General features: G+C 45.3%; 1 protein-coding gene and 2 long non-coding RNA genes across 4 annotated transcripts in view; 2 read left to right on the top strand and 1 right to left on the bottom strand.

The window, feature by feature from the left end:
* Window positions 1–623: 623 nt before the first annotated feature.
* Window positions 624–3505, bottom strand: LOC134481274 (uncharacterized). The gene is made up of 2 exons (XR_010056734.1): window positions 3261–3505; window positions 624–1107 (listed from the first exon to the last, which is right to left on the bottom strand). It is a non-coding gene; the product is annotated as an uncharacterized LOC134481274 (long non-coding RNA).
* On the top strand, window positions 3431–7897 carry LOC134481273 (uncharacterized). The gene is made up of 3 exons (XR_010056733.1): window positions 3431–3569; window positions 5412–5575; window positions 6602–7897. It is a non-coding gene; the product is annotated as an uncharacterized LOC134481273 (long non-coding RNA).
* A 498-nt stretch (window positions 7898–8395) lies between these two features.
* Window positions 8396–22695, top strand: part of Cux1 (cut-like homeobox 1) — a 334105-nt gene continuing 319805 nt past the window's right edge. The window contains exon 1 of one of the 2 annotated variants that reach the window (XM_063270998.1): window positions 8396–8771. In XM_063270998.1, the coding sequence (XP_063127068.1) occupies window positions 8664–8771 (108 nt within the window). In that variant the 5' untranslated portion in view covers window positions 8396–8663. The remainder of the gene's footprint in view (window positions 8772–22695) is intronic. The other variant, XM_063270996.1, reaches the window with a different exon arrangement.

The raw sequence follows: 22695 nt of genomic DNA on the forward strand, positions 1-22695 counted from the left end.
AAAGAATGAATCCATGAGGCTTTAATTCCATTCTTCCCCTTTCTTTGTTTTGGGGACACTGGGAACTGAACCCAGAATCTTCACAGGCTAAACCATGCTTTTCTGCTGAGCCATGCCCCCAGCCCCTCACTGGTGGATTCTAGGTAGCCATTCTGTATCCCTAGGTTAAGACTTTTACCTTAATTAAGCTAATTTAGGGCTGGAGAGGTGGCTCAGCGGTTAAGAGCACTGACTGCTCTTCCTAGAGGTCCTGAGTTCAATTCCCAGCAACCACATGGTGGCTCACACCATCTGTAATGGGATCTCTTTTGGTGTGTCTGATAGCATCTACAGTGTATTCATATGCATAAAATACATAAATCTTAAAAAATAAATTAATTGGGCTGGAGAGATGGCTCAGCGGTTAAGAGCACTGACTGTTCTTCCAGAGGTCCTGAGTTCAAATCCCAGCAACCACATGGTGGCTCACAACCATCTGTAAAGAGATCCGATGCCCTCTTCTGGTGTGTCTGAAGACAGCTACAGTGTACTTATATATAATAAATGAATAAATAAAAAAAATAAATTAATTTAATCTAAATTAAGCTAATTTACTTCTTCCCTCTTCAACCCTCTTTCAAAAATTTATTTATTTATGTGTGTGGATTTTATTAATTTTTGTCTGCATGTTTATCTGTGTACCACGGACATACCTGCTGATTGAGGAGGTCAGAAGGTGTTGGATCCCCTGAAATTAGACTTATAGACAATTGCGAACCCCCATGTGGGTGCCAGGAACTTCCAAACTCGGCCTCTCTGGAAGAGCAGCCAGTGCTCTTAACTGCGGAGCTGTCTCTCCAGTGTCTGTTTTTGTTTTTAAATGGGTGTGTGCAGGTGCCAGATGAGGACCAAAAAACCACTGGGTGCCCTGGAACTGGAGTCACCTGACTCGGGTGCTTCAACCTGAGTGTGAGTCTTCTGCAACCACTCTTAACCCTGAGCCGGCCATCTTGCCCCAGGTTTTTGTTTGTTTCTTCATTTTGAGACAGGGCTTCACTGGGTGGTGATCTCCTGCATCAGCTTCCTTAATGGCAGAATCCAGGCTTATGCTCTTCTACTCAGCCCTCCCTAAAAGGCAAGAAAATCAGGGAGACTCAGTTCCATGAACCCATCTCAGGCTGAGAAACTCAGCAGGGTGGAGGATCAACGGCTCCAAGGAAGAGCCCAGATCCTAGCCTCTTTGGAGTCTGTCGAGAGGACTTGGGTGGCCTTCAACCACCATGGGAAGCTGCTGGGGTCACAAGGCTGAGCAGTGGGTCTCTCTCCATGTGAGTGTTTGGTATGTTGTACTCACCCAAGCACTGATTGCCATACACCATTTATTCCCACTACATATTTGAAGAGAGTGTCTCCCAAGTCTCAAAGTCAGTGGCTACCCCACAAATGGATCTACCCCTTTAAACAGGCTCACCGGAGGGTGCGAAGCCCGTGTCCATCGCCAGCACTGCATAAACCTGTAATCCTAGCACTCCAGAGATGAAGGCAGGAGGATCAGGAATTTGAGGTTACCTTCAGTTACTTAGAGCACTCAGTGCCAGTCTGAGCTCATCAAAATTAAAGAGAGGGGACAACTATTGAAAGATGGCTCAGTGGTTAAGAGTCCTTACAGCCTTGTTGAGGACCCCAGTTCAGTTTCCAATATCTTTGTCGACCACTTATGTCTTCAACTTCTTTTTTTTTTTCTTTTTCTTTTTTTCTTTCTTTTTTTTTTCAGAGCTGGGGATCGAACCCAGGGCCTTGAGCTAAATCCCCAACCCCATGTCTTCAACTTCTGATGGTCAAACACCCTCTCCTGGATTCTTAAGGCACCTATACTCATGTACACATAACCCCCCCCCCCACAGACACATAATTAAAAACAAAATAAGCTAAGTATGGTGGAGCCTTTAATCACAACACCCAAACACCCAGGAGGCAGTGGCAGGCTTATCTCTGTGAGTTCAAGGACAGCCTGGTCTACAAAGCAAGTTCAAGAACAGCCAGGAACATACAGTGTAACCCTGCCCAAGAAAAGGGCTGTGTGTGTGTGTGTGTGTGTGTGTATGCACAAATAAAAATAAGTAATAAACCTTTAAAAATTGTCTTTTTGTAGAAAAAAAAAGTATAGCTTTCAAATCTTTTTTTTTTTTTTTTAGGTTGCCTAAGTAAATGACTTATTCTCCACATAGGAGCAGGAGGCGCCTTGATGACGGGAAGTGGTTGGCGGGGGATGGGTGAAGACGGTGGTAGTTCTTTCCTCACCATGCTGTCCGTATTGATCAACCAAAGTGAAGGCTGCCAGCTGTCCCGCTCCTTCACGCCGCTCATTCACAGATACGGTGTGTGTGCATCGGGGGCGGAGCGAGGGGTGGTGGGACTGAGTAATGTTAAAAAAATAAAAAGAGGAAGGAAACAAAACGATTGCATTAAGCAACTCGCTCTTCTGCCATGGACAGCTGGTGAGAGTAGAGTCTTCAGTCTTTTATTTTGTCTGGAGAAGAGCAGCGAAGTCTGGTGTTTAGCTGTACTTTGTATTGATTTTGGAAATGACAAGGAAAATTTCAGAAACTCAAACAAACGTGGAGACATTTGTGAAACAAGAGTTCTGACTGATGGTCTCCTGCCACTTGGGCATTCTTCCTTCCTTCCTTCCTTTCTTCCTTCCTTTCTTTCTTTCTTTCTTTCTTTCTTTCTTTCTTTCTTTCTTTCTGACTCTTTCTTTCTTTCTGACTCTTTTTTCCTTTCTTTCTTTCTTTCTTTCTTTCTTTCTTTCTTTCTTTCTTTCTTTCTTTCTGACTCTTTCTTTGGTCATTAGCTCACTGAGGGGTTTAGGTCTAAAGTGCTTCTATGGGGCTCCGGGAGAGAGCTAAGCAGCAAAGGCGTCTGCCACCCAACTTAAGGACCTGTGTTCGATTCCCCCAAGACCCACTTGGTGAAAAGAGAGTCGACTCTCTCAAGTTGTCCTCTGACCTCCGCACACACACCGTGTGGCAAACATTTGCCACACACTTATTAAACGAGTGTTAAAAAGAATAAAACTCTCCCACTTTATTAAAACATAAGAAATAGCACTCCATAAATAAAGCAAGCTGGTAAGTGCACGCACAGATAACGCGATACAGAATGCGGAAACACAGTTTTCAAACATCTGCAATTATGAAAAATACAATAACCAAGCAGGCAATGTTTCAAATTAAATTCCTAAATGTACATTTCATTTGGCTTCATAAAGCATCACTTACATTCCAGTCATCCCACTTAATTATTAAAAAGTCCCATCCAACCGGATTAATAACCATGGAAAAGATGCTTGTCTCGATGCGGAATCGTCCCCTGCCCAGCAGAGTACTTTATTATGAAGACAATCCCTCATTCTAGAATGTTCTTCTGTCCCTCAAAGACCCGCTGTTAACTCATCTTTAACGCTGTAAATTATTTACATCAGAAGCAAAGAGACACTAGGCCAGGCAGAAATGGTGACATCCATGTGCTGGTTTATGCTTCCTCTTTCGTATACTGCGTCTGAGCATCCTCTTGAGCCTGAGCATGCTGTAAGGATTTACAACTGAGAAGTATTCACAAAGGAGGCAGGTGTGGTGATACCAGTACCCTGGGAGCTGAGGCAGAGCTGAGGCAGGAGGATCTTCAGTTTGAGATCAGTATGGGCTACAGTATAAATTTCAGATTGGCCTAGGCAATTTATAGTGTGAGACCTTACCCTTGGAGAGTAAAGAGGCTTGTTTACAAGCCTGACAACCTGGGTTCGTTCTCTGGGACATATATAGTGGAAAGAGATTGTCTATAAGTTGTCCTTTGACCTCCAAGCACCCACTGTGGCACAAGCAAATATATATATATATATATATATATATATATACATATACATATATATATATACACACACACACACACAAACACACATGCATTCACTCAATAAATAAATGAAAAGGAAATTAAAACAATTTAAGGATAATAATTAAGAAAAAAGAATTCGGGGTTGGGGATTTAGCTCAGTGGTAGAGCGCTTGCCTAGCAAGCGCAAGGCCCTGGGTTCGGTCCCCAGCTCCGAAAAAAAAAGAAAAAGAAAAAAAAAAACAAGAAAAAAGAATTCAAATCCCACCTCCATTAACTGAGACTCTGCCTCTAAATATACAAATTGATAAACAAATTAATAAATAACAAACATACTAATGAACAAATAAGTGATATTTGAATGGGAAAAAAAGTCTTTTCATGTGTTGGCCACCTCACAGTCACTGGACATACATCTTCTTATTATCTAATTCATGTGCATAAGGCAAGTGTGATTGGTCCCATTTTACAGATGGGAACAAAAGAGACTTGGTAGGTCAGTCTGTCAAAAGCCACATATTTTGCTTCATCATTGGGAGTCTTTCCACTAATCTGTTGTTGTGGCAATTAATAATAATCACCCAATAAGGTTGCTGACATCAGTTTACAGACATGATTCGGTTACTGTTGGATCATTAGCAAGTTTAGGACCTGATGTAAACCAGGGGGTCAGCTTGATCTTCCAAACCTAGCACCTAGTTTTATTCTTGGTACCTGTTGGAGATACTGGCCTTTTATTTGTTTTGCAGTTCCGAAGGTGAACTTGGGGTCTCACATCTTTGAGCAAATCCTCTTCAGCTGAGCCACGCCCCCAGCCCCTCAATGGGGGATTCTAGGCAGGGTCTCTACCGCTGAACCATGCCTCCAGCTCCTTTTGAAATTATATTTGAATACAAAGGTTTCATGAAGTTTTCCAAGCTATCCTTGCGTTTACTCTGTAGCCCAGGCTGGCCTCACGGTTGTTATTCTGTTAGCCAGAGTACCTAGAATAACAAGACTTTGTCACCAGGACTGGCTTTATTATTGTATGAATGGATGGCTTGCCAGGGAAACTTAACCTCCCAGGCAAGAGCTAGACGGCTAGACAGGATGAGGCAGGAAGTTCCCGTCTGATTCCGACTGTGTTTTTGAAGTGCGGGTTTTCCTACTGAAGCTGCTTGCCTTCTCCTGGACGGTTGTTGCAATCTTGGCCCCGGGACACAAAACAAGGAGACCTGGGTTGACTGGTGGGGTGTGAGGTGGTAAGTGGGAAGGCTGTTTTATTAGGCTTCTGGGTCTTTGGACTTGGAGCAGCTTCGGTGAGTCACTGGACCACCACCACCACCTGTAGCAAGTTGGGGAGATGAGTCCAAAGGCTTAGGAATCTGGGAACGACGAGTCCGTGGCTATGGTTATAGTCCAGTCCAGTAAGCCAGAGGGAGTGTGCATGGAGGAAGATGAGTCAGGACGGACATTTCTCCTGCTCTGTTAGTTCACCAACAAGGAGGCGAGGTTGTCCAGGAAGTCCACTTGAACCAATGTGATTTACTCTTAACTTATAGGGTATTAAAGGGACCTTGACTCAGAGCCCTCTAGCCAGACCGAAAATTACCTGTGACCTGAGAAGGCTTTTTCATGAGTGACAAAACTGGCTTACCAGCAGTTTCCCCCTGAGGACAAAGAAGCTGCAGGCTTGTTTTGATTTCAGTACCATCCATAAAGGCAGGTATGTGTGGTCACTTCAGGTCCTCTGGTCCTTATTTGTGAGTGGATTGAGAGAGGTGAGAATAGGCAAGAACACTGTTTTTATGTAGGAGGTAACTTTTTCTTTTGCCTTTTGATGTTCTGCAGGATGGAACCTAGGACCTTCCACACATGATAAGCACACATTCTCCCACTGAGCCACGCCCCCAGCCCCTCACTGGGGGATTCTAGGCAGGGGCTCTACCACTGAGCCACGCCCCCAGCCCCTCACTGGGGATTCTAGGCAGGGGCTCTACCACTGAGCCACGCCCCCAGCTCCTCACTGGGGATTCTAGGCAGGGGCTCTACCACTGAGCCACACCTCCAGCCCCTCACTGGGGGATTCTAGGCAGGGGCTCTACCACTGAGCCACGCCCCCAGCCCCTCACTGGAGGAGTCTAGGCAGGGGCTCTACCACTGAGACACGCCCCCAGCCCCTCACTGGAGGAGTCTAGGCAGGAGAACGGAGAGTTCTAGACCAGCCTGGGCTGTATCAGAAAAACAAAAGTCTGAGCTATGACTATTATAAGACACATCTGGACTAGTGAACAAGATGAGCTGTTGCTATGACAAGAATTAGAGACAGTGAGCCAGCAGAGTGAAGAAAGGGTGTGACCAAGGATCCCCTCTGGAATGAGGAAGAAGAAACAAAACTGAAACTGGCTGAGAGACAGACAAGGTGGCACATGTTTTGTAATCTCAGCACTCAGGAGGCAGATGCAGGAGGATGAGATGTTCAGGGTCCTCCTCAGCTACCCAGTGAGTTCAAGGTCAGCATGTGTTAAATGAAACCCTATCTCAAACAAGAGTGCCATGTGCAGGCTTAAAGCTTTCAGCGTAGTAAGTAACTCAATTCTAATGAAGATCCCACAGGGTCCTTTTGATAATTACAAGGAGGAGGTAGAAGCTGGACTTGTATTTTGGACAGGGTCACACATACATTAGGCTAACCTTAAATGCTCTATACAAACAAAGATAACTCTTTTTTTTTTCCTTTTCTTTTTTTCAGAGCTGGGGACCGAACCCAGAGCCTTGCGCTTGCTAGGCAAGCGCTCTACCACTGAGCTAAATCCCCAACCCCTCAAACTCTTTTTAAAATTAAATTCGTATTTCTGTGGGTGCATGTGTATTTGTATGTGCACACAAGTGCAGGTTCCTGTGATGGCCAGAGAGGGCGCTGGATCCCTAGGAGCTGGAGTATAGGTTGCTGTGAACACTCTCATAGGAGTACTGGGAAATAAACTGAGATGTTCAGCCAGAGCCATTTGTGCTTGACTGCTGAACCATCTCTGTAGCCTCTGACCTTGAACTCTGGATTGTTCTACTTCTACCTGTGAGTGCTGGGATTATAGGCATGCATGCGCCATGCTAGGCTTGTGAGTGTTATAGATGGAACCCAGGGCTTTCTGCTTGCTATGTAAGCAATTTACCAACTAAGGCACAACCACAGCACCTCCCCCTCCCCCTTCTTCATCCCAGTGTTGGGAATTAAACCAGGGACATTACAGACACTGAGTAAGTTTGTTCTATCATTGAGCTACATCCCTAGCCTAGAAACTGTATGTTTTATTTTATATCTGTATTCCACACATTTAATTCTAACAATTATGAGGCAGAGGCAGGCTGTGAGTTCAAGGTCAACCGGGTCTACATAGCTAGTTCCAGACCAGCCAGAACCTCATAGTGAGAGACCCCCAAACACATCGAAGCCATATATATATATTACATATACATATAATATTATATATTACATATATATATTACATATTTTGCCTGCACATACATACGTTTGTTCACCACATTTGTGCAGTGCCCTGGAAGCCATTCGATCCACTGGGACTCGAGTCACAGACGGTTGTGAGCCACCAATATGGGTGCTGGGAATTGAAACAGGGGTCATTTGGAAGAATAACCACTGAGCCACCTCCCCAACCCCAGAGACTGTTTTTAATCCCTCATTGTTTCACCTCAGTATCAACACCAACTCTGTGGGGAAGAGCAGGTTATGTTATTCCTGAGAACACTGAGGTACACGGGTTAGCAACCGATTCAAAGTTGCCCAGTGAACATGCTGTCTGACTGTTGTTTGTGCCTTTGACCTCGGGCCTCAGAGACAAGGGCTGAAAGAGCACCAGGCTCCTTCAGATCCAGCCGCAGCAGAGGCAGCTTGGATCGTTCCAGGGAGCCCCGGGTAGGCGGTCTTGAGGAGAGGCTGCACAGGAAATTTGGTCTATTGTTTGAAACAAGAGGTGCAAACAAGTCCTGGACTTTGAAGTGCTGAGTAACAGATTCCTCTGGGAGCAGAAAGGCGAGAAGCTACAAGATTCCGAGCTGGTGTCAAACGCTCTGCTCTGAGGACATTGGGGGTGGGGCGGGGGGAGTGGTGACCTTGGGAGAAACTGGGGCAGGATTTGTTTGAGACAAATAGAACTTAAATAAATCAGGCTACACGCAGAAGACAAGGAAGGGATACGGGGTCATTTTTTCTCTCCCACCCTTTTTCCTTAGGAAGCTCATTTTTGAAGAAAAAGAGCACGCGACTTAAGGAGTGGGAAGCTCCTTGGTAAAACTCAAAGCTAGTCCAAAAGCAAATAGAACCAAACTTTGCCACCCGCTCCGACTCAGTTGGTAATAAAACTGGAGATCTGATCAAGCGTAGCTTGTGTAAACTGATCCTGACTCCCACTCACGAGCCGGTATTAAATTTAGGAGTGCTGAAAAGCAGAGGTACCCGTTTGAAATCAGTTCCAATTGGTTCCCTAAACTGCCCGCCTTGAACTCTCGTATCTGCGACCCCTCCCTTCCTAAGGTGGAAGCCAGAGAAGGCTAGTTAATCAGATTCTCCCCCTTGCCAGACAGTCCATTAAATCAGACTCCCCTCGAGTGAGGAAGAACGAACCTTGGGCAATTATTAAGTAGATTCTCAATGATGACTAGGGAAACACGCCCTCTTCCAGCCGCTTAGATTGCCAAACCGCCAGCCCCGCTGTACTTAAGGGGGACTTTTGACTCTCCTCATCATCTTTGCAATCAATGGTTCATTCAAGAGCAAGGTCAAGTTATCCATTTTTATGATAGATGCCCTGGACCAGGGTGTCTGGAGCCTCCACTACCACAGAAAGATGTCTGCAGACAAGAGCGCCGCTGCCAAGGAACGCTGGCAAGTCGGCTGCTGCAAGGTAAGACCACAGTTCTTCCCGGGCCAGCAATACCGAGGGTCACCTGCAGGGGCGGGGAAGAGACTCTCCTTTGGACACTGTGGTTGATCCTGACCAGTAGAGAGAGGGTCGGACGGACGTGGACAGGGTGGATTAGGTCTGGGTGGTACAGAAAACCCCGACATAGGGGTTGGGGGATGTGTCTCAACGACAGAGTGTTTACCGGCTACACGCTAGGCTCTGGCATTCATTCCCAGCTCTGCCAACCCTCTCTGAACCTCTTCCTGCCTAGAAAACCTGCTTGCAAGGCCTAGCTCGAGACACACTTGTTGAAAACCCAGTGTTTAATGAAGGCAGGGCTTAGGTGTTTTTATAGGCAGAGAGAGGGCTCTTCCAAGATTGTGACTTCCTACCTCAGGATGTCCCACGTGGCTCTATTGCTGACCCTCTGCTGAGAGAGTTCCCATAAATGTTTTATAGCTGGGGGGTTGGGGAGCAGGCTCAGTAGTTCCCAAGGGGAAGGAAGTAGACGGCAGACACAAAGCTGGGTTGGAAAGAGACCGAGTGTTTCATTCCCTTGAAATCCCAAGGGTGTTCGTTTGGGGCCATAGTAACACACCTCTGCAGGGTCGCGCTGTGCAGGGTCGTGCTCTGGGAGCTTTTTGTTTCTGTCAGATGTTATTTTCTTTTCTTTTTTTTTTTTTTTTTGGTTCTTTTTTTCGGGGCTGGGGACCGAACCCAGGGCCTTGCACTTCCTAGGTAAGGGCTCTACCACTGAGCTAAATCCCCAGCCCCCAGATGTTATTTTCTTGTGCATGCTATTTATCATCAACCATAGCTGATGTTCCTCCAGGGAAATGTGTGTGTGTGTGTGTGTGTGTGTGCATGCATATATATATATATGTATATCTGTATGTATGTGTACATATATATATGTGTGTGTGTAGTATGTGTATGTATGTGTTTGTGTGTCTTTGAGGGTAAGAGATCCTCCCAGAATCTCGAACTTTCTAATTCAGCTAGTCTAGCTGGCTAGCAAGCCCTAGGGGTGTATCCTCCTGTGTCTGCCTCCCAAGTGCTGGGATTCTGGCCCGGAAATCTCTAGATCTAGCTTTCTTACCTGGGTACTGGGCCTTGTACCCAGCTTCTCATGTTTGTGTGACAAGCGCTTAGCCGCATGAATTGTCTCCCCATTAAATTAAAGACATTTTCTTATTTCATTTTGTGTGTATGTATGAGTGTGTGTGTATGAGCGTGTGTGTGTATGTGTGTGTATGACTCTGTGTGTGTGTGTGTGTGTGTGTGTGTGTGTGTGTGCTTCTCTCTTATCATGTGGGTCTTGGAGATTGAACTAGGTTTATTAGGCTTGGTAGCAAGTGTCCTTAACCACCAAGCCACCTTGCCGCCCCACCTCTAGTGATATTTTAAACTCTCCTTAGGGAAGAGGTTATTGTATTCCCAGCCACCTTGCTTTACTAGTTCCCAGAAAGCATGAATTCATGTATACACACACACACACACACACACACACACACACACACACACACCACACAAACACACACACTCCATCGCTGGCAGCCTGACACAGCCCTCAGTAGCAATTGTAGATAGGAGTCTACTTTATTTCGAATTGTATTCAAAAAAGGCAGGGAATTTTATTTCGCTGTATGTGGTTGTGGTCTTGGCACGGATCTCTCAAAAAAAAAAAAAAAAGTCCCAGAAAAACAGAACTTTAGGTTGACTGTGAGGCTAGCCCCTTGCCAAAGTCAGACCTACCCAAAACACATCTCAAACTGGTAATAAGTGGTTATGTTGCCAAAGCAGCAAAGTATTACAATGCTTTGTGGCTTGAAGAATGCATGTTGGGGAAGTAAAGGCGTTCACTAACCAGCAAAGACAAGCCAGAGGACCAGGGTGGGGTAGCAGGTGGGGAAATCCTTTCTCCCTTTGGAATTTCTTTCTTCCATGTATAGGGAGGGAGAACTAGGGATCACACGCTGATCTCAGGCTACAGACCTAGCCCAAAGTAGGTCCCCAATAAGACCTACTTTGGAGAATTAAATCATAAGTAAATACATCAGTTGCTTGAGAAAGACCTTGGGAGAGGGAGGTGACATCACGTCATTAAAAGCTGGTTGGATCATTGGGCTGGGAAGATGCTCAGTCTGCAAAGTGTTTGCACCGCAAGCATTCGGATATGAATATGAGTCTCATCCCCAGAACCCAAGTAAAATGTCGATGGGTATGGTGGCACTGGCTTGGAATCCCCAAAGGGGTGAGGGGAAGGGGGATCCTTGGGATTCCCTGGCCAGCCAGCCTAGCCTATTTAGAGAATTCCAGACCAGTGAGAGACCCCCGATTAAACAAAAGACGGGTGGGTGGTGCCCGATGAGTGGTACCGGAGTTGTTCTCTGTCTCTGACTGCACACACCCGTGTGTATGCACATGCACACAAGTATACCTGTATCCATATGCACACACACACACACACACACACACACACACACAATCAAGCAAGCCCCTGAGACCTTGTACCCTCTCCATTTCTTTCCAGAGCTCTACCTTTCCATCCTCATGTATAGAAAATGTACTAAAATATGAGTGGAGGAGAAGAAAAATTAAAAAAAAAAAGAAAAGAAATGTGAGTGGAACACAGTTATATAAGTGTGAAATAGATCCTGCTAATGTGTGTGTGTTTAATGTGTGTGCATGTGTGTTATGTGCATGTGTGTGGATGTGTTCAATGTGCATGTGTGTGTGCTATGTGTATGTGTGTGTGCTTTATCAGACACTCACCACACAGCGTGCACATATAGGACACAGGACAACTTGCTGGTGTCAATTCTCTCTCCTACCATGTGGGTTCCAGGGATTGAACTCAGATCAGCAGGCTTGGTGGCAAGTTGACAGATAGCTTTTCTTGCTGAGCCACCTCTGCAGTCCCCTGCCTCACTCCAGTTGTTTTTTTTGTTGGTTGGTTGGTTTGCCTCACTATGTGGTTCTGTCTGGCCCGGAACTCACCAGAACCCCTTGTCTCTGCCTCCTGAGGGTTGCGACTAAAGGTGTGCACTACCACACCCAGCTAGGGTAAGATCTCCGTGGACCCGGCATCACAGGCAGTGATGGGCATTGGGACTGGAACTTGGGTCCTTTGCAACATCAGACTGTGTTCCTAGCTGCGGAGCCATCTTTCCAGTACCTCAGGGTGATTTTTTTTGCTGGCGACTACCTGTGTGAATGGCGTGTGTGGCTGTGTGGTGAGCCAACAGCCTCTGCTTTGCTGAACGGAGAGATGCGTTAATAGCTTGCTCGTTTCGGTGTAGGGAGTGGGACCTTGGCAGGACCTGCATGGCAGGCAGCATGGAGGCATCGTGTCCAAAATGACAAGCTTCCCTTTGATTCTCAGGAGAGGAGCTCTAGCGTGTTCTCACCTTGCTGGCATCCTATCGCCTCAGCTTCCAGCTTAGCAGCCTGCTGTGTGTCCCTTCTGTGTGTTAGGAGAGTTGTCTGACACAATGCTCTGCTCCATGGGTCTGTGTCACATTGAGCATGCTTTTCCTGATTTCAAATAGCCTCCACCTGTCCCTCTCCTGCCCTTAAATCCTGCACGACTCAAGAACCCATCATTTCTAAATTCTTTTGCTTATCTGAAGCCAGAATGAGTCTCAAAGCTAGGGATGTGGATTAGGGATAGAGAGGATAAACATCTAGGGATGAGGTTTGGCTGTAAACCACCTCCCTAGAATCCCCCAGTGAGGGGCTGGGGTGTGGCTCAGTGGTAGAGCCCCTGCCTAGAATCCCCCAGTGAGGGGCTGGGGGCGTGGCTCAGTGGTAGAGCCCCTGCCTAGAATCCCCCAGTGAGGGGCTGGGGGTGTGGCTCAGTGGTAGAGCACCTGCCTAGAATCCCCCAATGAGGGGCTGGGGGCGTGGCTCAGTGGTAGAGCCCCTGCCTAGAATCCCCCAGGGAGACGCTGGGGGCGTGGCTCAGTGGTAGGACACTTAGCAACATGCACAAGGTTCTGGGTTCAATTCTACGTATCCCAAACAAACAAATAAAAGGAAATGGAAAACAATGAACAAGTCTCAGTCACTTGCTCAAATCAGCAGTAACACTAAGGCACACTTCAGTGTCTCATGTAGTCCAGGTGGCTTTGAGCTGGCTGAACCCAGTGTGAGCTTCAAGACACATCATCAGCCTCTAATTTATTAAACTCTTAAAGGCAGAGACAGTGTCTGTGCCTTTGGTGTCTCTGTGGTGTCTGACACAATGCTCTGCCCATGGGTGTTGCTAGGGGATTAGATGATTTTTTCCCCCCAGAATTGTTAGTGAGATCCCTGTCTGTCCCCACAAAGCCTTTTAAAAGAACATTGGAAGAGTTGGAGAGATGGCTCGATGGTTAAAAGCACCTACTTCTCTTGCAGAGGACCTGTGGTTGGTTCCAAGCACCCACACTGAGTAGTTCACAACCACCTGTAACTCCAGCTTCAGGGGATCAATGCCCTCTCTTTGCAGGCACCTACATACACATGTGCACACACACACACATGTATACACACAAACACACACAGGTGTACACACACAAACACACATGTGCATGTGCACAAAACACAATGTGCATACACACAAACACACATGCATACACACACATGCATAGACATACAAAACACACATGCACACAGACACCCACACACACTATAAATACTATAATAAAAAAAACTTAAAGCAAACAAGTCAGACAGTGGTGGCACACGCCTTTAATTTCAGCAGTTGGAGGCAGAGGCATGGGATCTCTGTGAGTTCAAGGCTAACCTGGCCTACAGAGTGAGTGCCAGGACAGCTAGGGCTAAACAGAAAAACCCTGTTTTGAAAAACCAAATCAACCAGCCAAACAAACAAAAAACCAGCCTGGATTCTGCAAAATTGCTGTTTGGCTCTCACTGTGGCATCCGCTGTGTTTTGTCTGCCCTGATCTTGCAGATTTCCGTTTCACCCAAACGCTATTGTCTCTTACCCTTGCTTCAATTATCATTAATAGAACCATGCTTGGTCCCTTTGTTGGATCTTTCTTTTGGAGGCTCAGGAGAATTTTACAAGAAAGTGTTAATTATTCCCATTTTACAGGCAGGAAACCTGAGGCCAAGTGAAGTGGTGACTCAGTGGCAAAATTAGGATGTGATTTTCCCTTGCAGTTTGCCATTGTCTCCCATAATGATGGGATCATGTGCTCCTTTGCTGCGTCAGAGTAAAATTACTGTCTAAGAAATGGCATGTCGGGCTGGGGATTTAGCTCAGTGGTAGAGCCCTTACCTAGGAAGCGCAAGGCCCTGGGTTCGGTCCCCAGCTCCGAAAAAAAAGAAACTAAAAAAAAAAAAAAAGAAATGGCATGTCAGGCAGGGCTAGAGGAGTACCTCAGTTGGGAAAATGTTTGCCTGGCATGTGCAAGCTCTGGGTTTGATCCCCAATGTTATAAATCCAGGCACAGGGCCACATACCTAGAGATATAGCCTATAGCACTCTGAGAGGAAGGGGCAGGAGGATTGAAGATCAAGTTTATCCTTGACTGTATAGTAAATGTAATATATATATATATATATATATATATATATATATATATATCTCCTGTGGTTGTATGTATGTATGTATGTATGTATGTATGTATGTATGTATGTATATGAACTTGTCTCCAAAACCAAACAAAAAACCAACCACAGTTTTGACATCCTTTGAGAGTCTGGCTGTAATATATCGAGGTGCTTAAACTTCTAAAGACATAATACAGACTTTCAAAAACTGACAGTAGATCAAACATTTAATCTGAACAGAGCTTGAGGGAATTAAAAAAAAGTTTTCAACTCCCTACGAGGAAGATCGGCTTTCTCATTCACCACTGAAGCAAGTCTTTAGAGTCGTACAAACCATACTTGTCCAGGACAAAAATAATATACAGCCTGACAGCCCCGTGACAATGAAAATCCAATTACAGTTCGCAGAAACAAATCTTCTTTTGACTCGAACTGTAGAACTGCAGAGGTGTGTCATAAAGAAACGTGGGGTCGGAAAGATGGCTCTTCCTCTTCTTCCACAGGACCCTGAGTTCTGGTCACAGCACCCACATTTGGTGTAAATTCAGTTCAAAGGGATATGAGGCTTTCTCCTGGCTTCTGCAGGCACCTGCTCGCTTGTGCACATAGAAATATGTATACATGATTAAAAATAAATCAAAAAGTGTAGGGAGTGAAAATATGTATCACTTTGTATCATGAGAACAACTTTAAAAACCATCATGCATGCATATATGTGTGTGTGTGTGTACATACATATATTTGCATGTAACTGAGTGTATAAGGTGCATGTGTGTGCATAAGCCTGTTTGCATCTGTGTGTGTGCATACATGTGAATGGCCAAGGATGGCTTCTGGAGTCTTTCTAAATCAGTCACTACCTTACTCATCAAGACAGGGGCCAGTCTACTTACCCAGCTTACCGGAGGGATCCATTGTCTCTGCTTCTACATGGAATATACACATGGGCTACTATGCCCACTCAGAATTTACATGCATGGTGAGATTTGAACTCAGGTTCTCATGCTTGACCAGATTTACACTCTGGGCCTCTCCAGCCCCAACAGACACACAAACACACACATGCACACACATTCACACACACGTGCCCACACACATGGATACAGACACACATGGACATGTGTCTATGCACACACATGGACACGGACACATGGACATGGACACACAGACATATGTCTATGCACACACACATATGTACACATACATGCACACACATGCCCACACACATGGACACAGACACATGGACATGGACACACAGACATATATCTATGCACACACACATATGTACACACACATGCACACACATGCCCACACACATGGACACGGACACACATGGACATGTGTCTATGCACACACATGTAAACACACGAACACGGACACACATGGACATGTGTCTATGCACACACATGTATTTTGAGACAGTGTCTCCTATAGGTAAGGTTCGTCTTGAACTGTGTAGCCACGGCTGACCTTGAACTTCAGATCCTGCTGCCATCTCTAACGTGCTGATCACATGACTCTACCAAGTGTGGTCACTGGCACTTGGAATCTCAGCCCTGAGGATTACGCAGGGGAGGATCAGGTGCACCCTTTCTAAAATCACCATTCAGAACAAAGCGACACTCATTATAAGGCGGAGGAACAAATAGAATATACACGGCTTATCCCACTCAGGAGTCAAGGAAAGGAATTTATAGCACAAATGCTGTCTCTGTACAGAACTTGAACTGTACATTACAGAAGGTAATAATGATCATAATGATGATATTTATGTAGCACTTACACATTTCAAGTCCTTTCAGGCTACTGACTAGGTACACTGTTAATTTCTGTTGATTCAGCAATGACATCAGTGGGCGTCCTCGAGGGTGGCATTATGCAGTCTGACATATATGCACGCCTCATGAAAAGGAGGAGAGGGTACAAAGAAAAGGGAAAGTGGATTTCTAATGCACGCACTCTAAATACTAAGAAAATTTATCTGAGAATATAATATGGGGCTGGGGAGATGATTCTGTGGGTAAAGTGTTTGCCACACAAGCATGATGACCTGCATTCTAATGCCCAGAAGCCACATTAAAAAAAAAATCAGTATATAAGTATTTCTCAGGGGCTGGAGCAATGGTTCTGTAGTAAAGAGTGCTTGATGCTCTTGCAGAGGACTGGAGTTCAGTTCCTGGTACCCACATCTCAAAGCCCTGGAACTGTAGCTACAGAAGATTCACTGATTTCTCTGGCCTCAAGGGACCTAAACACACACATACGCACACACACACAAACACAAGTGCATACTAGAAGAGGGCATCAGATCAGATCCCATTACAGATGGTTGTAAGCCACCATGTGGTTCCTGGGAATTGAACTCGTGACGTCTGGGAGAGCAGTCAGTGCTTTTAAACTCTAAGCCATCTCTCCAGCGCAAAAAGGATTTTAAAAACAACTGAACTTAGCAGCCACGTCTTTCGGGTCAGCTTCCTACAGCAAGATGGGAGATGGAAAGGCGGAGAGGTGAGGAGAGAGGAGGGCTAGCTTGGTGTACACAACAAACAGCAAACAACCAGACAGTCAAACAAGGTGGAAGACAAGGACTCACGTGGGAACTTGTCCTCTGATCTCCACTCACGTGCCCAACTGCCCCCCTCCCGACAGGTGTGTGCATACCACACAGTCATACAGAAATCTCAAGACTGTATATAAGACATATTTTTGGTTAAAATTAGACCAGAGCCAGGGAACTTATGACTGGTGAGGTGGGGTTTGAAAGCTTAAATGACAATTGGAAGTTCCAGGTCCTCTCTCACTTGGATGTCCCGAAGCTACGAGAGATCAAGTCCAGAACGTTACATGTGTCACAATGAGTCTCTCCTTTTCGTGCATTGCTGGGGATCAGAACAAAGGCTCTGTGTGTACAAGGGAAGAGCTTTACCACCGAGCCCCAGCCCCAGCCCCCACGATGCTATTCTAGAGCTGTGTTCAAAGAGTAGGCTGCGTCTATCAAAAAGCTCACGCTGCAAACTTTCTTAAGACAAGTGGGAGAGAACAGAGCAGAGTCATTAAAGGTGTGGAAAGACGCCTGCCGCAAATAGCACCGGTTTATTGCTGATCTGAAGGGCATGGCTGGCTTAAAGGTGGGCCAGAAATGAAGCCTTTGATGGTTTCATAAAGGGTCTCAGAGATGAAGTCGGGCTCTCCCCTGAGACAGGCAGGGAGGGTGGTGAACATGAGCGTCTCCTCTTTAGACTTGGTTCTTACAAGTCTGACAGGTTCTTGGTACAATTATATAACTATATATACAGTTGGCATATAGCGAGAGATGAATGAGGTACCGTGCGTGTAATTACATGTAGCAAAATGTGTACTTTTATTTGGTGGGTACTTACATCGTGCCATGAATAGTGTACTTAGAAATAATTAACATAAAGCATTAATTTAAAAAACAAAACAATTAAAAGTAGTTTGGCTTTCTTGAACTGAAAAAAAAATAGATCTGGAATCTTCTTTCATTACTTTCAGCACTTAGTGCCAAATTGTTCTGGAAGGCAGTCACAGCGCACGAGTGCGCATGCACACACACACACACTCACACACACACACTCATACACACTCACACAACTCACACATACACTCACACAGACGTACACACACACAATACACACATACACACTCACACACAACACACTCACATACCACCACACTCACACACACGCACTCACACTCACACTCACACACACTCACACAGATGTACACACACAATACACACACATACTTACACATAACACACATACCACCACACTCACACACACACTCACACACATACACTCACACACACATACACTCACACACAACACACTGATACACATTCACACAACTCACACACATACACTCACACAGACATACACACATACATACACACACACACATACACACACACTCACAGACACACCTCTGTTATTCACAATGTTTTGAATTAAAGAAAAAGGCCTTTACAAATTTGAAGCGTTTCAAAACTTCAAATTTGTAAATTTGTCTGGTGTTAGCTATTTATGAATTAAAGACATTGACAAATTCTTTGAATAAATAATTTTGATTATAATAGATAATTTTGAACTTCTCTGTATATTTTTTGTTTGTTTGTTTTTTTTTTTTCTTTGTTGAGACAGGGTTTCTCTGAGTAGCTCCAGATGTCCTGGAACTTCCTCTATAGACCAGGCTGGCCCCAAACTTAAGAGATCTACCTGTCTCTGTGTCCTCAAGTGCTGGGACTAACAGAATGTGCCACCATGGCTCAGTTGAACTTCTATATTTGTAAAATTCATATTTTTCCCATATGATTTACTATGTGTAGGATCCATTTTTCTACCATCTACAGTCATGTCTTTATGGCAATGGATACATTACGGTGTGAGTTTTGGTTGAATTTTATTTTTAACTATATTTTTGTGTTTGTCTGTGTTGGGTTTGTGAATCAGAGTACAGGTGACTTCAGAGGGTAGAGGCATTGATTGGAACCCCTGGAGCTGGTGTTACAGCTGGTTGTAAGTTGCCTGCCTGGCACAGATGCTGGGAGCTGAACTCAGGTCCTCTGGAAGAGCATCGAGTAGTCTCAACCACTGAGTCATCTTTCCGGCCCCTGTGGTATAGCTTTTAGAGTTGTGCGTTGTTTAGGGTTATATGAAAAATTTTCATTTATTGTTAATGTGCATGTATGTGTGTATGATGTGTGTGTGTGGGCATATGTGCCATGGCACCCATGTGCAGGCAAACAGACAAATTTTAGAGGTAGATTGCTCCTCTGCCTTGTGGGGTTTGGGGATCAAGCTCTGGTTGTCAAGGCGTTGAGGGCAAGCGCCTTAGCCCACTAAGTTATCTCCTAGGCTCTGCAATGTTTCTTGTTGGATGGAAACTTTGAAACTAGTTCTACTCTGGATGCCGAAATACTGAAGAAAATAATTAAGGCTTTAGAATGAGGAGCTTCATGTTTTTCCTTTGACGCACATAGTTTAGAAGATTTTGGAATTACTATAATGATTTTAGTCCGGTAAAGATTCCAGATCATTACTCAGGGTTTCTTGGAGAGAAAATTTATGGGAGAACGAATAAGAAATCAGTCCATAAAGACCACCCCCCCCCCCATTAAGATTCTTTGAGGGAGCTTTTGTCTTGTTTTAAATAGTGCGATTTCTCAGCTTAGAAGAAAATCTTTCTTTTAGATAGGGTCTTGTTTTGTAACTCTAGTCCTGACCTCAGTGTGTAGCCCAAGATGTCCTTGGATTTGTGACAGTCCTCCTGCCTCTATCTCTCATGGCTGAGGAGATAACAGGAGTGCACCACCAAGCCCAGCTGGGAAAGCATTTCCTGAGAGCTAATGCTTTCTAGGTGTTATGTGCAGTTTATAAGAACAGTGACACCATTTCAGTCTTTAAAGATTCAAACCCATTTGCGTTTCTGGGAATTTACAATTTTTAGGGAGGATCAGTTTTGCAGGGATTATCCCATAGAAACTCACCAACTTTCCCCTTGATGGGTTTTATAAACTACACATGGGTGCCATCCAGGGGAGAGTCTTCAATGAGAGCAGAATAAGGGAAGGTGAAGTCCTTGAGGTTTGTTACAATGTTCCCTGACATTTCTTAGAGTCACCCCACTGCAACAACTTCTTGCCATCATTCTGTACTGTTATAATTTCCCGTCCTCCTTGGTCTTTGAGGGAGGCTCTCATAGAACAAGGCTGGCCTCGACTTCTCTCTCTCTCTCTTTTTTTTTAAATTTATTTAATACTTAATAATAATTCTTTGGTTTCCGGGCAAACATCCCCCTCCCCCCTCCCCTTCCTTATGGGTGTTCCCCTCCCAACCCTCCCCCCATTGCCGCCCTCCCCCCAACAGTCTAGTTCACTGGGGGTTCAGTCTTAGCAGGACCCAGGGCTTCCCCTTCCACTGGTGCTCTTACTAGGATATTCATTGCTACCTATGAGGTCAGAGTCCAGGGTCAGTCCGTGTATAGTCTTTAGGTAGTGGCTTAGTCCCTGGAAGCTCTGGTTGCTTGGCATTGTTGTACATATGGGGTCTCGAGCCCCTTCAAGCTCTTCCAGTCCTTTCTCTGATTCCTTCAATGGGGGTCCTATTCTCAGTTCAGTGGTTTGCTGCTGGCATTCGCCTCTGTGTTTGCTGTATTCTGGCTGTGTCTCTCAGGAGCGATCTACATCCGGCTCCTGTCGGTCTGCACTTCTTTGCTTCATCCATCTTGTCTAATTGGGTGGCTGTATATGTATGGGCCACATGTGGGGCATGGCCTCGACTTCTCTATATATGGCCATGAACATCTCCTCCTGACTTTATCTCCTGCTGGGATGACAGGTGTGCACCACCCTGTCGGCTAACCCTATTTCATTTTACTGTTTTGGGTAATAATGGTAACATCCACAGAAGAAACTGAGAAAACCCAGGCTCCTGCATCACTTACAAGTTGCCCTCTCTGGTGCTAAGCTGAGTAACAACGGTGCCAGGACTGGATATCGTTTTGATCAGCTCTCTCACTTGATGACAGGGGGGGCTTATTTTGGAAAGCTTGGGGTGGCAATTAGTCAGGCATTGGGAACTGTGAGTGCTCTTCCCCTAAAGGGAGAAGCTAAACATTAAACAAAATGACCCAATGCCTCTGGATTGTTTTTCTTATGCTTCATTCAAAGTCATATCAATTATATGTCAACTTTTTTTCCCCCTGCGTCAGAGCCATCCTTTCTCACGGTTGGTTCTAGAAGGATCTGATCACTCATTGTGTCATCTTTGTGGGTGTTGATGGAGATAGAAGTCCTTAAATCCTTCCATTTTAAAAATATTTTAAGGAATTGGTGACTTTGTAAGTCCACTACGTTCAGACACCAATGGTTGTCCAGGTTTTAGAGTACTTCGGGTGAGCATGAACTCACAAGAAAGAAACGAGTCTTTGAAATGCTTATAATTTGCTCTATATTAAATTTTATTTATTAATCATAACGATGACGGTGTGTGTGGATGTGTGCAGTGTGGTGCATGCTACAGCTAGTGGGCAGAAGTCAGAGGACAATTCTTTGGGGTCTGTTTCCTCCTCTCTCCACATGGGTTCTGGTAAAACAAGTCCTTTACACACTGAACCACCCCACCGTCTCTAAGTTGTTCTTTTAGGACAATACTTGTTCTAAACATCTTAAATGCATTCTTTAAAAGCTTGTCACAAGTCTTTTGCGTTATTACTTCATTCACCCAAGATGGTTTTTGATTAGTGAATTATCTTTTGAAAGGAGAACATTTTTTTTTCCACTAGAGAAATTATCCTAATTTTTTTCCCTCCCCTCTTCCTGGCCGAGGGCAATAAAGTTTGTACAACCTAAAAATTCTGTTAGGAGAAATCTAAAATTTTATTTAAATAAAGCTTAAGCTCTGGGCCTCCCAATGTAAGCCAGGGTAACATGCAAACGTATAAACATAACTAGAAACGGAACAATTGTATTTAATACCCGTCAAACTTATATCTAAAATATTGCCATGGATTCAGACTCTGAATTCCAACCAGATGTGCTTCCCTTCCATTACACAGGTCATATATATTTCAGTTTTTAAAGTTCAAACCCAGGGGATCGACAGGATAATTAGATTGAGAACATCTGTGGTAAATCCATACCATTTCCCCGACCGTTCCCCACGAGAGGAAATTTGCTTGGCTTAATGCTCCCGCACATTTTGCCTAGCCACTTTTAGGTCAATTTTTTGTCATTCTTGCCGACCACCGCACAAGCGTAGATGGTCTTTAAAATACAAGACAGGGAAAAATCCGGTAAATTCTAAGAGGCTTTTAGGTGGGAAAGGAGTTGCTTCCCGCCTCGATCCCGGTCAAGGCGTGGCCAAGTGCGCGGAGCTGGGGTGGGCACGTGCGCTGGGGGCGGGTGTCGGTGGTGGGGACCCTCAGGACCTGAGTGTAAGGGAGCCGCTGCCCTCTACCGGGCGGTGCTAACGGAGCTGCAGCGCGGCCGTCCGCGCGTTCCGGCTCCGGCGCCTGACACTCAGGCAGCTTGCGGCCACCCGAGGTCCGCAGTGTCCCGCCTGGCGCCGCGTCAAAGCATCCAGACTACAGGCTGGCTCTGCGCCTCCTGACGCCCGCGCGCTCCCACGCACCTGCTTCGGGTGGCTCCTGCCCTTCAAAGGCTGCGACTTGGGGTTGCAACTCGGTCCGGACCGCTGCATAGACACAGAGGCTTCTGGGTGCAGTTGCAAGACCCGGGAACACTTGTATTCTTTAAATCTCGGTGGGACTTTCCCTTCCAACCTCATTCTCCAAAAATATCGATCTCACCGCAACCAAATAGCGCTAAACCCTCAAACTTGGC

Source organism: Rattus norvegicus, chromosome 12 (genome assembly GCF_036323735.1).
Source record: "Rattus norvegicus strain BN/NHsdMcwi chromosome 12, GRCr8, whole genome shotgun sequence".
Lineage (NCBI taxonomy): Eukaryota > Metazoa > Chordata > Mammalia > Rodentia > Muridae > Rattus > Rattus norvegicus.